Source organism: Sus scrofa, chromosome X (assembly GCF_054392235.1).
Source record: "Sus scrofa isolate SSC_HxYL_T2T_F1_AM1 chromosome X, Sscrofa_HxYL_maternal_Yorkshire_Landrace_v2.0, whole genome shotgun sequence".
NCBI classification, from domain to species: domain Eukaryota; kingdom Metazoa; phylum Chordata; class Mammalia; order Artiodactyla; family Suidae; genus Sus; species Sus scrofa.
In genome coordinates, this window is record NC_139401.1 from 99,325,590 (window position 1) to 99,340,472 (window position 14,883).

Consider the following 14,883-nt stretch of genomic DNA (forward strand, 5'->3'; position numbering starts at 1 on the left):
TTTCTTGGCTAGATATTAGGGAGCTTAAAGTGTTAGAATGATGCCAATTTCTCACTTTATAGCTAGTCACCCATATACATACATAAGGAAATATGGTGTGTTACTCTCTGCTATGAAATAGATCATGCTCTTGTTTCCAGTACCTGAAGTCACCAACATTTTTTATTAAAGCATTTTGACAGTATTGGTTCAGGAAAAATATCTTCCTTATTCTCCTTATGGTGAGGAACCTGACTTATACAGAGTCAGGCTTCTTTCAGAAAACTGGAGAAATGTTCGTAACGCATGGCTCCTGAGTGTGGTTTCCAGTGGCAGAGATTCTAGTCCCTGGGATGTATCACATGTTATCATTAAGGACCAGGCCATCTGCTGGAGTTTGGCAACCAACTGCCAATACTCCTCTTTATCTCTTTTAGTTTTAAAAAATTAAAAAACATCTACGATATTCCTCTTTCACTATGTGACTCCTCCTTCCCCATTTCCAGTCAGAACCACGTTTGTTATTCATCAGGCCCACAATGCTTCTACCCAGCTGCCTCTTAGGAGATCTCAATGTAATATTCTCTTCACGTCACACTTTATGTCTGGGTCCGTCAGGGCTGCGGACTGACACCAGATCTCTTACATTTCTGTCTAGTGTGTTGCCAAAGGAACCAATTCATTTGGTGCTTGGAAACAGATTTTCAGTATGTCTTAACAGCTGCCCTTGGAAGTTGGCCGTCTAACCTTGTACCTCCAGTCTAGTGGTTTTCAAACTTGGGAGTATGTCAGTATCACTTGGAGGGCTTGTTAAAACACAGATTGCTGGATTCCCATCCCCAGAATTTCTGATTCAGCAGACCTAGGGTCAAGAGCCCAAGAATTAGCATTTCTAACTGATACCCCAGTGATGCTGACGTCACTGGTCCTGGAACCCATTTAGAGAGCCATTGCTTAGTGATGTTTTCTCAATGAGCACCAATCGGGTTCTCACTAACCAAATTTTAGAGAGTGACAAACCAAAGAAAGGACTCATAGGGATCTAGAAAAAGTGTTTAAGAAGAGAGAAAGATATGCAGACTTTGCCCTTACTTATCTCCTTTTCCCCTTGGCAGTGGGGGTGGTTATAGGAGCCTGAGCACTTCTCGGCATAGTACTTGGTGGCTGTGAGTTCTGAGAGGCTTTGGAATTGGAAATACCTAAATATGCAATGTTGTATACAACATGAAATGTTAGATTTACCTCAAAGAAGTGATGATTTCCTCCTCTTGAGAATTTAAAATAGGAAACTTGAAATGTGACTTGTTAAATGGATTGAGTAACATTCTTAATTTAAAACTTGACATCCTTCCTTGCTGATTTTTATATGAGGCTTGTCAGGAGTTCACGCTCCTAAAGCTCACGTTACTGTGCGTATGTGTGTGTTGTACGTTTGTGTGTTAGGATCCCTTGGTTTCCCTGGACAGAAGGGTGAAAAAGGACACGCTGGTGCAACCGGTCCCAAAGGATTAATAGTAAGTTTTGAATATATTATAGAATAAAAGAAGTAGAAGAAAGCCATTTACACTTGGATTTTTATTTGTGGGTATATACATAGAAGAAATTTAGTTTTCATATTAAATTATGATTTATTTGATTCTTTCACTCTTACGACTCACATGTCTCACTTGACTCATAGCTCTATGAACTAAATGTTATTGGACGGGTTAATGGGATAAACTGGAGAAAATATTAGAAGAAAAGAAACAGGTTTTCTTTTTCTCTTTCTTCTTTTTACCCTCTTTATTTCTTTTTCTCCCTCAGGGCATCCCAGGAGCTCCAGGTGCTCCAGGCTTTCCTGGATCTAAAGGTGAACCTGGTGACATCCTCACTTTTCCAGGAATGAAGGGTGAAAAAGGAGACTTGGGTTCCCCGGGAGCTCCAGGGCTTCCTGGTTTGCCTGGCACCCCTGGGCAGGATGGATTGCCAGGGCTTCCTGGCCCCAAAGGAGAACCTGTGAGTTGGTTTGATATTCTGGATTTTATGTCGTCAGATTGTTACTTAGTGGTGTTTCCCAGGATGGGCCTGATGCTGAGTTGAACATCCAATTGATGCTTAAAAGAACGTGGAGTTCCCGTCATGGCGCAGTGGTTAACAAATCCGACTAGGAACCATGAGGTTGCGGGTTTGATCCCTGGCTTTGCTCAGTGGGTTAAGGATCCAGCGTTGCCGTGGGCTGTGGTGCAGGTCACAGGCGCGGATTGGATCCTGTGTTGCTGTGGCTGTAGCATAGGCCAGCGGCTACAGCTCTGATGAGACCCCTAGCCTGGGAACCTCCATATGCTGTGGAAGTGGCTCTAGAAAAGGCAAAAAGACCAAAAAAAAAAAAAAAAAAAAAAGAGAACTGATTATATATAGTAGTGGTACATTGTTATTGACTCTGTAGGGTTTCTTAACAACTCTATCTTTCTCTCAGTGGTTTTATTAGTTCCTTCTTCTTAAGCTATTACTATATTGAGTAATATTGGCTATGAATAGGTGGGCAGGAGGTTAGGATGCTTATGGGTCAGTGTGAGGTTCCCCTTCTCTTATCCCACATAGCCTCGTCTGGTTTTATTTAGACTTTAATGACAAAAGTCTAATTTAGGAGTTCCCATCGTGGTGCAGTGGTTAACGAATCCGACTAGGAACCATGGGGTTGTGGGTTCAATCCCTGGGCTTTCTCAGTGGGTTAAGGATCCGGCATTGCCGTGAGCTGTGGTGTAGGTTGCAGATGCGGCTCAGATCCCACGTTGCTGTGGCTCTGGCGTAGGCCGGTGGCTACAGCTCCGATTCAACCCCTAGCCTGGGAACCTCCATATGCCATGGGTGTGGCCCTAGAAAAGGCAAAAAGACAAAACAAAGCAAAGCAAAACAAAAGTCTAATTTGGTTTTTATATATATTTAACTTTTAGATTATTGTGTGTAGATGGCTATGTTAAATTGCCATAGACCTTAAAGTTTGAAGATAAATGAATAGAACCTTACTTTGTGTACAACAAAGTAGTACACAAAGTACAACAAACAGCCCAGGGTATTTAGGTAGAAACTGATGTTTTTTTAGTAAAATATTGGCTAGACGGTAAACTTCTTGACTTTTATGAGAATTTAAGCTTCATGAAGGCAGAGATTTTGGCCTCTTTTTTTCTTCACTGTGTCACCAGCACCTGGCACATAGTAGGAACTCAAAAAATATTTGTTGAAAGAATAAGTAAGTGGAGCAATCACACATACTATCTCATAACACACTATTTATGGCTGTATCGTTTCTCTAGTTGTACTTAGTAATACCAACCTACAGATAGCTGTTATATCTACATGTTTTTGTATTAAACCTTTTGCTTTTCAGGGTGGAATTACTTTTAAGGGTGAAAGAGGCCCCCCTGGAAACCCAGGTTTGCCAGGTCTCCCAGGAAATAGGGGGCCTATGGGCCCTATCGGTTTTGGCCCTCCAGGTCCAGTAGGTGAAAAAGGCATACAAGGAGTGGCAGGAAATCCAGGCCAGCCAGGACTACCAGGTGAGTTTATGGTGGTTGTTTTGTTTTTAGTTTGGTGCTTAAAAGCAGAAATGTATTATCTTTTGGCCATTCTTGGCTTCCTTTCATGAGAGTTGTGTTTCCCTGGCCGTTTATATTTGGGCTTTTCAGAGCTCCTTAGCAAGGAAACACGTGTGTGTGTGTGTGTGTGTGTGTGTGTGTGTGTGTGTGTGTGTGTGTGTGTGTGTGTGTACACTGTCTGGCCCTTAACAGAAAAATTTTGCCAGTCCCTGGGCTACAGTATATATTTAAGATTAGCCTTTTTTTGGCCCTGCATATGGAAGTTCCCAGGCCAGGGCTTGAACCTGAGCCACAGCAGTGACAATGCTCAGTTCTTAACTACTGGGCCACCAAGGAACTCCTGAAGATTAGCATTTTTGAGGCATAGAATAGCTACATCTTGTAATAATTCGAAACTAAGTAATTTTACCAATTTATACTCCCACCAGCAGTATTAGATATTTTTTGTTGCTCTGTATCCTCATAAACATTTTGTATTTTCATACTTCTACATTTTTGCCGATCTATTGAGTGTGATATATCTTGCGGAAGTTTTATTTTACATTTCTTTGATTGCACTGCTATTTAGCACCTTTCATATGTTTAGTGACCATTTGAATTTCCATTTGTAAAATGTCTATTCAAGTGTTTTGTCCATTTTTTTTCTGTTGGATTATTTGTTTTTATTTGTTTAGAGTAACATATATATTTTTTCTGTGTATTCATTCTTTGTTAGCTATTTATTTTGCAAAATTTTCATCTGCTACAACTTTCCATTTTCACTATCTGGTATCTTTAATAGATATCAATTTGAATGTAGTTAATTTATCAATCTTTTCTCTCATGGCTAGTGGTTTTTATATCATATTTAAGAAATCCATCTTTGTCCTGAGCCTATTTCAAGTTCTTATTTCAATTAATGAGAAGTAGGCACACTTGGACTTTGCACAGTAAAACCATAAAGTACCATTAGTGTACCATTAGTTAACCAAAATGAAATATTTTTCTTTCGATGTACATTTAAAAATATTTTTATTGGCATTGCCATTGTGGCTCAGCAGTAACAAACCCACTAGTATCCATGAGGATGAGTGTTTGACCCCTGGCCTCACTTAGTGGGTTAAGGATCCAGTGTTGCCATGAGCTGTGGTGTAGGTCGCAGACATGGTCAGATCCCACATTGCTGTGGCTGTGGTGTAGACCAGTAGCTGCAGTTCTGATTGAATCCCTAGCCTGGGAACCTCCATATTTCACAGGTGTGGCCCTAAAAAGCAAAAGTAAATAAATTTTAAAAAATGTTTATAGATACCATCTTCATGGACATGGTTAAAACTGTCATCTGCTTTTCTCTTGGAAATTCACCCTTCTGTTTGGTATTGTCCTTGAAAAAATATATAGGATTGTTTTTCTTTTTTTTTTCCCCCTCTTTTTAGGGCTGCACCTTCAGCATATGGAGGTTCCCAGGTTAGGGGTCTAATCGGAGCTACAGCTGCCAGCCTACGCCACAGCAACACAGGATCTGAACTGCCTGTGCGACCTATGCCACAGCTCATGGCAACGCCCAATCCTTAACCCACTGAGCGAGGCCAGGGATCGAACCCGCAACCTCATGGCTCCTAGTCAGATTTGTTTCTGCTGTGCCACGATGGGAACTCCTAGGATTGTTTTTCTTATGTATTTTTGTTAGTTTGCATTTTCCAAAGATTATATATACTTTCTTTTTTGTTTTAATGAATGGAGATCTTTAGGCAAGCAAACACTTCTCATTCACTCTTAATTCTCACTTGTTCTTTAGGTCCTAAAGGCGATCCCGGTCAGACCATAACCCAACCAGGGAAGCCTGGCCTACCTGGTAACCCAGGCAGAGATGGTGAAGTAGGTCTTCCAGGTATGTGAGGAATTTATTTGACCATGTCTTCAATACTTATTGGCTTCTTTCTTTGGCTTTTTCCAAAAAGCTTCTGTTTCTCCATAGGTGAACCTGGACTCCCAGGCCAGCCAGGCTTGCCAGGAATACCTGGTAGCAAAGGAGAACCAGGTATTCCTGGAATTGGGCTTCCGGGACCACCTGGTCCCAAAGGTATGTAGGACCGGGTAGCAGGTAAGGTAGGTTAGCTGGTTAGTGTGTTATTATTCTTTGATAGAGGTCACACAACAAACAAAATATATTAGCTGTAACTTTTTTCTATGTAAAATAAAGCATGTAGATGAAAAGTCACAGAATGGAGTTCCCATGATGGTGCAGCGAAAACGAATCCAACTAGGAACCATGAGGTTGTGGGTTCCTTCCCGGCCTCACTCAGTGCGTTAAGGATCCTTGCTCACTGGACGTCGCCATGAGCTGTGGCATAGGTCACAGACAGCTCAGATCCTAAGTTGCTGTGGCTGTGGCATAGGCCAGCGTCTGTAGCTCCGAGTAGACCCCTAAACTGGGAACCTCCATATGCTGAAGGTGCAGCCCTAAAAAGAAAAAAAAAAAAAAGAAAGTCACAGTATGTATGCACTAGAGTTTTACTGTGTTTGTCTACAACATTCCAGACAACAAAATAACCTAAATTGTAGATACGCAAAAATGATATATAAGCTTTAAAAATCACAGCAGTTATTGTCTTGCGTGTTCACCATTGTATTTTCAGGGCCCAGAAAATTTCCTGGCACATAGTAAGCACTCAATAGGTATTCGTTAAATGAATGGATTGTGTTAAGCATAAAACAGATTTATTGCACTGATATATCTAAGTAATGTTTTATCCTAAATCATATTCTCTTGATTTACTGAAATTTTTAGGCCTGTTGCTTTCAGTTCTTTTTTATTCCAAACAGAATTTTTCTCATAAATGGCAAGAATGTGCATTGGTCTGAAAACAGTGCTTAAACATGTCCTTACTCATTCATACTAAGTGACATCAAAAGAGTCAGATTTGATTGTGCGTGCACGTGTGTGTGTGTAATATCTATAATTGTTTTTAGCTCATTTCCAGAAGTGCATGGTATACCTTTTATCATACTGCATCCAGATGTAAGCAGAAGAAAAGTTTTTCTGCATCTCTGTACTGGATTCATTCCTTAAGTTTAGTTCTATCTCCTTGGTAATAGCTTCTTTCTTCTTCCTTTAGAATGGCATGTCTTCCACACATAATTAGCCCTATTTAAAACTGATAGGCATAAAGTGATTGAGAAGGAATATTAGGTATTTATAAGGCTACTTATAGGACCCTGAGTATTCTTCTAGACTGTCATTGTGATTTTAACATTCTTACTGTAGTCATTAAGCATGATTGGATAGGGTCCAACTATCAGTTGGGAGTTTGGGTATCTTTCTTAAAGTGTCTTCTCTTCAGAGATTAACAAAGGACCTATAATTTTACAGGTTTTCCTGGAATCCCAGGACCTCCAGGAGCACCTGGGGTACCTGGAAGAATTGGTCTAGAAGGGCCTCCTGGGCCACCAGGCTTTCCAGGACCTAAGGTCTGAGACATTTTGATTTATTCTTTCCTCTTTTTCTATTTCTTCTACTTTCTTTAGCCTTCTCTATTTTTTCTTAGACGTTATCTCGTCTTCACTATATCAATAAAACAACTGATTGTATTTGTATTTAATAATATTTAACTCCAAATAGTTTTTAATCATCCCAGAGGTCAAATTGGAAGCCAAAAAAAAAAAAAAAAAGAAGTTTCTGAACCTGTTTTAGAGAGACCAGTTATTGGATGCTATAAGATAATATAATCATTAGCACCCCGTGTGCTTTTCTATAGTATCACCATTCCATTTAATCTCTGTTCATGTCTGTGGGATGATTGGTTGAAATGATGTTGAATATCATGTTGAGAACTTATACTGTTTCCCTCTGTCTCATTTCCATCTCAGATACATAATGCAAATCACTACTATTGACTTTTATAATAGTAATAATAATAATAATAATACTGTGTTTGAATTAGTTTCCATTCTCTTATAACATTTTAGCTAATCTAAAACTCTTCTTACTCGACCCTAAGCAAACTGCTGTGGTACATAATTATCCTATTCCTGTATTTCCTCTATGCTTAATTTATTTAAAATTCCTATATTTTCACATTTACTACCTTTTGTCCCATGGAAAGAAAAATTGACCATGACCCCATTTCTCAAGAGAGATCACTTCTCTATGGATTAATTGTTTTTATTTTATTTTCAATCTTTTTGAACGAACACAAAAGTGAAAGGAATAATACAGTGAACTTTCATATATCTGTCACTCAGATTCCAAAATAATCAGGATTTTATCATGTTTGTTTCATCGATTCCTTTTTTCTTTGATGAAATATTTTAACCCAAATCTCAATATTGTATCATTTCACCTATAAATATCTCAGTATTCATTTCTAAGTAAATGGACATTTTATATAAAACCCACAATGACATTATCGTACTCAGTCAAATTTGAAATAATCATCTAATACTCAGTCTATAATCACATTTCTTCACTTGTGTTCTTTAATCTCATGCTCTCTCAGTTATCTCTTTCTTGTCTTGAAACCAGACCAAATAATTAAATTTGTTTTACTAAGCCTTGTTTCCCATCCTTCCAGATGTTGCATACTAATTACTTTTCATTTAATTATCCTACTCCCTCTCCCATGGAGGGGGTATTACTTTATATTTTCTGCTTTACGTTCTCTGCAGTAAGTAATAAACACCCCAAAAGAGTCATGGGAGTTTTGTTGTGTTTTGTTATGTGTATGCTCAAGGGAGAACCAGGATTTGGGCTACCTGGGCCACCCGGGCCTCCAGGACTCCCAGGTTTCAAAGGAATACTTGGTCCAAAAGGAGATCGTGGTTTCCCAGGACCTCCAGGTCCTCCAGGACACGCTGGCTTGGATGGGCTACCTGGACCAAAAGGTATGGAGGCTGTTGCTATTTCTCAACTTGCTTTTAACTTTTGTAGAAATAGAAACTCTTGAGAAAGTTTATGGTGCTAAGTCCAATTAACTGGAAAGCCTACACTGCCACTCTGTCATGGCTTTTAAAAAATGATCCACTGGTATTTTTTGTGTGTTTTATTTCATTGTATAGATGATGTAATCATGCATGTACAAAAGTAGCAATTTTATAAGAAGTTTTCCCTTAACCCCATCTCCATCCAGGATGTTCTTCCCCTTCCCATATGTAGCCATTTTTTGTTACTTACTTATCTTTCTAGTGTTCCTTCATAAAAATACAAACCAGTAAAAATATATACTTTATTTTCTACCTTTCTCAAAAGATAGAATACTACCTTTTGACTTTTTGCACCTATTTAATTTAACCTAATATCACTCCATATCAGTACAGAGATCAAGATTTTACAAAAAAAAAGTAGCTACCTAGTATTGAATTGCTTGGGTATACCATAATTTATTCTACAAGTTGCTAGTTGCTAGATTGGGATTTTTGCCAATCTGTTGGAAACAAGTGGGTATCTTCAGTTTTTTTAAACATTTAATGGTGAAAAATTTCAAACACACAGAAAAATTAACAACAATTGTACAGTGAAAAACCATATATCCACCATCTATATTCTCTAATTAACGTTATCTATCTACCAATATTTTATTTTTAAAACATACACACACACACACACACACACATATATATATATATAGCAAAGTAGAAGGAATTTTATAGTGACTACCCTATACCAATCATTTATATTCTGTCAACATTTTACTAACATAATTTGTCACGTATTTCTCAATCCCTCTCTCCTTTCATTGACTTATTTTTGATTCATTTCAAAGTAAATTTCAACATCAGTACACTTCTCCCTAAATGCTGCAGCAGTCATGTCATTAACTACTATTCTATGGTTTTTTTTTTTCCTTCTGATACAAATTCACATTAAATGAAATGCACAAATCTTACTGGTACATTTGCTGGATTTTAACAAATGCATACTCTTGTATAACCAAAGCCCTATCAAGATGCAATCCTAAAAGTATCCCTTTGGCCCTTCTCTCAGTTCTTACCCCAGCATCCACGGTGGTAACTATACTATAATGATATTTTTCATAAGAAATCAATTCTTCCTGTTCTAGAAATCTATATGGCATTATACAGCATGTACATTTCTTTATAAAGCTTCTTTCACTCAGATTATTGTTTTTGAGATTAATTCATGTTGCCATGTTTATCAGCAGTTCTTTTTTTAGCATTTTACTGTATAAATAAACCAAAGCTTATTTATTCATTATCTGTTGATTGACACCTAGATTATGTCAAGTTTTTGGCTATTATGAGTAAAGCTGTTAAGAACATTTTTTACCAGTTTTTAAAAAATGAATATGTGCTTTCCTTTTGCTTGAGTAAACATCTAAGAGAATTATTGGGTCCTAAGAGAGGTGTGTGTTAGTGTTTAAGAAACTACTAGAACTTTTTTTTAAGGGCCACACCTGTGGCATGTGGACGTTCCCAGGCTAGGAGTCAAATCAGAACCCACAGCAACGCAGCCTGCACCACAGCCTACACCACAGCCATAGCAACACAGGATCTGAGCTGCGTCTGTGACCTACACCACAGCTTATGACGCTGGATCCTTAACCCACTGAGCGAGGCCAAGGATCAAACCTATATATCCTCATGGATACTAGTCAGGTTTGTGATGCACTGAGCCACAATGGGAACTCCAAAACCACTAGAACTTTTTCAGGCAACCCTTGTTGGTATGAATGTAAGTTGGTGCAGCCACTGTGGAAAACAGCACTGGGTTTCTTCAAAAAAAACTAAAAATAGCGCTACCATATGATCCAGCAATCCCACTCCTGGGTATATATCTGAGGAAAATAAAAGCATTAATTTGAAAAGATTATATGCTCTCAGTGTTCACAGCAGCATAATTTACACTAGCCAACATATGGAAACAACCTAAATGTCCACTGACAGATGAATGGATAGAGAAGGTATGGTGTATATACATTCAGTGGAATACTACTCAGCCATAGAAAAGGATGATGTTTTGCCATTTGCATCAGTTTGGATGGATTTGCAGGGTATTATGCTAAGAGAAATAAGTCAAATAAAAATACCATATGATATCACTTCAATGCGGACTCTTAAAAATACAACAAATTAGTGAATAAAACAAAAAAAGCATACTCAGAGAGAACAAACTCATGATTACTAGTGGGGAGAGGGAAGAGGGGAGGATCAAGATAGGGGTAGGGGATTAAGAGGTACAAACTACTATGAATAAAATAAATAAACTACAAGGATATATTTTACAGCACAGAGAATATAGCCAATATTTCATATTAACTGTAAATGGAGTATAACCTTTAAAAAATGTGATTCACTGTTGTACACCTGAAACTTACATAATGTACATTAATTATAAGTCAATAATGAAAAATAAACTACTAGAGCTTTTCTCAAAATTGTTAATATCATTTTCTAATCAATATGACATGGGGAGTTCCTTATCGTGGCTCAGGGGAAACAAATCTGACTAGTATCCATGAGGATCCCTGGCCTCGCTCAGTGGGTTAAGGACCCGGCGTGGCTGCGAGCTGTGGTGCAGGTCGCAGACGCAGCTCGGATCTGGCGTTGCTGTGGCTGTGGCATAGGCCAGTGGCTACAGCTCCGATTCGACCCCTAACCTGGGAACCTCCATATGCTGCAGGTGTGGCCCTAAAAAAAGACCAAAAAAAAAAAATGATATGAAAGTTTTAGTTGTCCCACAGTCTCTGCAGCATTTGGTGTTTATGAGTCTTTTCATTTTTGAATTTTGGTAGATGTGTTGGTAACCTTTGGTTTCAGTTTGCATTTCCCTGATGACTAATGATGTTGAGTTCCTTTACATGTATTGGCGGGTTATTTACATACACATGCAGATATTTTTCCTACTTTAAAATATGGCTTGTTTTTATTGTTAGTTGAAAGTGATCTTTACATACGCCAAATACTTGTTCTTTTTAAGATATGTTTATGAGTATTTTCTCCCTCTGTGGCTTGCCTTTTCATTTTCTTTTTCTTTTTATCTTTTTGTCCTTTTAGGACTACACTTGTGGCATATGGAGGTTCCCAGGCTAGGGGTCCAATCGGAGCTGTAGCCGCCGGTCTATGCCAGAGCCACAGCAATGCCAGATCCGAGCCACATCTGCCACCTACACCACAGCTCATAGCAACGTCGGATCCTGAACCCACTAAGCAAGGCCAGGGATCGAACCCACAACCTCATGGTTCCTAGTCGGTTTTGTTTCCACTGCGCCACGATGGGAATTCCCTTTTTATTTTCTAATCATTGTATTTTGATGAGCAAAAGTTTTAAATTTATTGATATTTCATTTAGCATTTTTTCTTGTATGATTATTTTCTGTTTTGTCTAAGAAAAATTTCCCTGTTCCAAATTTGCTAAGATATTCTGTTTTATAAGTTTCCTAGTTTTAGCTTTTATGTTTGATACTATCACCTACTTCAAATAATTTTTGCTCAGCATCATTTGTTTAAAATAGCTCCCCCTTCATTTGATTATGTTGGTGTCTGTGTCAAAAATCAAATGAATGTATATGTGTGGGTCTATTTCTGTGCCGTCAATTCTGCTTAACTGTTTTACTGTCCTTAAGTCAGTACCAACTGTTTGTATTACAGTAGCTTTATAGTAATACTTGATGTCAGGTAATTTAAATCCTCCAACTTTGTTATATTTTAAATTTTTCTTTGGATGTCCTAGGTCCTTTGTCTTTACTCTCAGGGTAGTTTAAATTTGTAATTCCATTTCTATGAGTGCAGTTGACCATCTTTTCATATATTCAAGGGATATACATATTTTTTCCTGTAAACTGCTCGTGTCCTTTGCTCATTTCTTTATTGGTTTCTTCTATCTCCTTGATTTTGATTCCCCTAATTATATATAAGAATATAAGTAATCTATCTGGCTTGGCAATTGCTTTTTTTTTTTCACTTATGGTTTGAAAAGACTCTCCTGGTCAATATTTCGTACCCCGGAGAATTATCTGAACAGCCCCATGCTCCTGAAATATGATGGATTGATTCCCATTAAAGCAATAGGGCAGTGTAGCCAAATTTAACTAGGCTATATTCTGTCATCAGGAGCCCCAAACTGCCCCAATACAGATTGTTCTCTGATAAGCTCTTTTAAAAATATCTGTCTGTCTTTGAGTAAACAATTCTGGCCAACTATAAACTGTAACACTCAAGGTTACAGGCGGTGTTTCCCCCATCTTGGACTTATGACCCCAGAAATTGCAAATTGAAACATTCCAAACAGTAAGTTTGCAGCAGTCAGTCTCCATATATAAATTACTCACTAACTGTGCTTTTTTTAATGAAAATATTCTTGTGACAGAGCTTTGGAAGAAAAGGGTTGCTGTCTGTTTTAAACATTAACTCCTTATTAAGCATTTGCCTAACCTTTGACAGGAAGTTTAGGATCCCCATATCCTAATATGAATCATTCTCAAATATTAAAACCCCAATATAGTTCCTAAAGTGCCAGAAGAAATAGCATTTGGGATTTTCTGCCACGTAATTCCTTCATTCTTCAAACATTTATTATGTTCTTATTCTGTGTGTGGTACTACTTGAATCATTAAGAACACAAAGGCATCAACTATGCTCTTGAAGATCTCAGAGATTGTTCTTTAGTAAGAAAATTTAGGTGGCATCACTATGATAGTGGTTATCTCAACAGGAAAATTTATGAATATGTATCACTAATATTTTGGACCAATAGACCACAATCAAAACACAGCTAGCAGATCACAATAAAAATTCACCCACCAGGTAAACTTATACTAGTGGCTGGGCATCAGAACTTAGTAACTAAACTTTTGGAGAAATTGATAAAACATTTTCAAGGTGACATAGTGACCAATAATAAATTAATGAGGCTAATATCCATCAGGAAAAAACTATATGAGGAAGAAATTGTACTTAAGACTAAACACTGGAATTGTTAAACAAAAAATTTAAAAAAAAAGATGACTTTGGAAGCATTCAGTTTGCCTCATATGTTACTTTTTTTCAAGGCCTCATCTCAGGTGCCTTGGGAAGCTTCATATAGGATGTGACATTTGAACTGAATCTTTAGAGAAAGAAGTTCCAGGTAGCAGAAATAATGTGCAAAATATATTTGTAACAAATAGAATGGTTTGTAAATGTTAAAATAATAAGTAATATATAGTTTGTAAAAAAGCTATATTATATCTAGAAATTAATAAAAATGTGCCTAATGCATTTGTGGAAAAAAAATCTCTATTATTAACAACTTGAAAAGGGATAGAAGTGCTTGGTTGATAAATCATATGTGTAAATGGGAAGACTCGTGGATATCAGTTCTTCCCAGATTTGTCTGCAAGTATAGTGCATTTTCAATGAGAATTCAAGTAGGAATTTTTTGGACTTGACATAACTGATTCTGAAACTTAACACTTGGCAAAAATATACTAAAACATTCTGCAAAATTGTTGTAATTCTAAATTTATGAACCAGTGCTCAAACATACAAGTAGATGAACGTAATATAATGTGTTCAGAAACATATTCATGTATAAATAGAAATTTAGTATTTCACAGAAGTGTCATAATTACCCAGTAGGGAAAGAATAGGTTCTTTAAAAGTCAATATTGAGTAAACGGTCTCAACTAAATGAATTTCTGGTGCACAGTAGGCAAATGCTTAATAAGGAGTTAATGTTTATTTTATTTTTTATTTCATTTTTTTCAGTTGATTTATTTTTATTTTTTTGTTATTTCCCCAATACAAAATGAAGTTCTTTGAAAAGATCAATAAAGCAGATATACTTCTAGCCAGGCCAATCAAGAAAAAAAAGGAAGATATGCATGTCATCCATATTAAGAATAAAAAAGGGTCATTACTATAGACCCTACAAACTTTTGAAGACTAATAAGGGGCACTACTAATAGTTACATGCCCATAAATTTGACAACTTAGATAAAATGGATGAATTTTCTTGACAGATACAAACTGTTGGAGATCACTGAAGAAGAAATAGGTAATCCAGATATTTATTAAAAAATTTAATTTGTAGTTAAAATCCTACCAATAAGAAAAACAGAGGTCTGAATACCATCACCGATCAATTCAAATGAGCATTTAAAGAAGCAGTAACACCAGTTCCACACAATCTTTTCACAGAAATAGAAACATATAAAATGATTATACCCTACAACCAAATAAGGTTTACTTTAGAATATAAGACTTATTTGAAAATCAGTGTAATTACAATAGCTAAAACAGTCTGAGAAAGAAGTACAGAACTGGATGATTCATAGCACTTCAGACCTTAATATAAAGCCACAATAATTAAGTTAGTATGGTATATATGAAATTATATGCACAGAGATTAATGGAA

At 37.1% G+C, this 14,883-nt stretch overlaps 1 protein-coding gene across 2 annotated transcripts in view; it reads left to right on the top strand.

The window, feature by feature from the left end:
- COL4A5 (collagen type IV alpha 5 chain) overlaps window positions 1-14,883 on the top strand; it is a 224,922-nt gene that overhangs the window by 145,490 nt on the left and 64,549 nt on the right. For both annotated transcript variants that reach the window (XR_014835517.1, XM_021080780.2), the window contains exons 23-29: window positions 1,423-1,493; window positions 1,783-1,974; window positions 3,347-3,515; window positions 5,329-5,421; window positions 5,509-5,613; window positions 6,904-7,001; window positions 8,264-8,414. Coding sequence is in view for 1 of the 2 variants with exons in the window: in XM_021080780.2 (XP_020936439.1) it covers window positions 1,423-1,493; window positions 1,783-1,974; window positions 3,347-3,515; window positions 5,329-5,421; window positions 5,509-5,613; window positions 6,904-7,001; window positions 8,264-8,414 (879 nt within the window). In the remaining variant the exon portion in view is untranslated. The remainder of the gene's footprint in view (window positions 1-1,422; window positions 1,494-1,782; window positions 1,975-3,346; window positions 3,516-5,328; window positions 5,422-5,508; window positions 5,614-6,903; window positions 7,002-8,263; window positions 8,415-14,883) is intronic.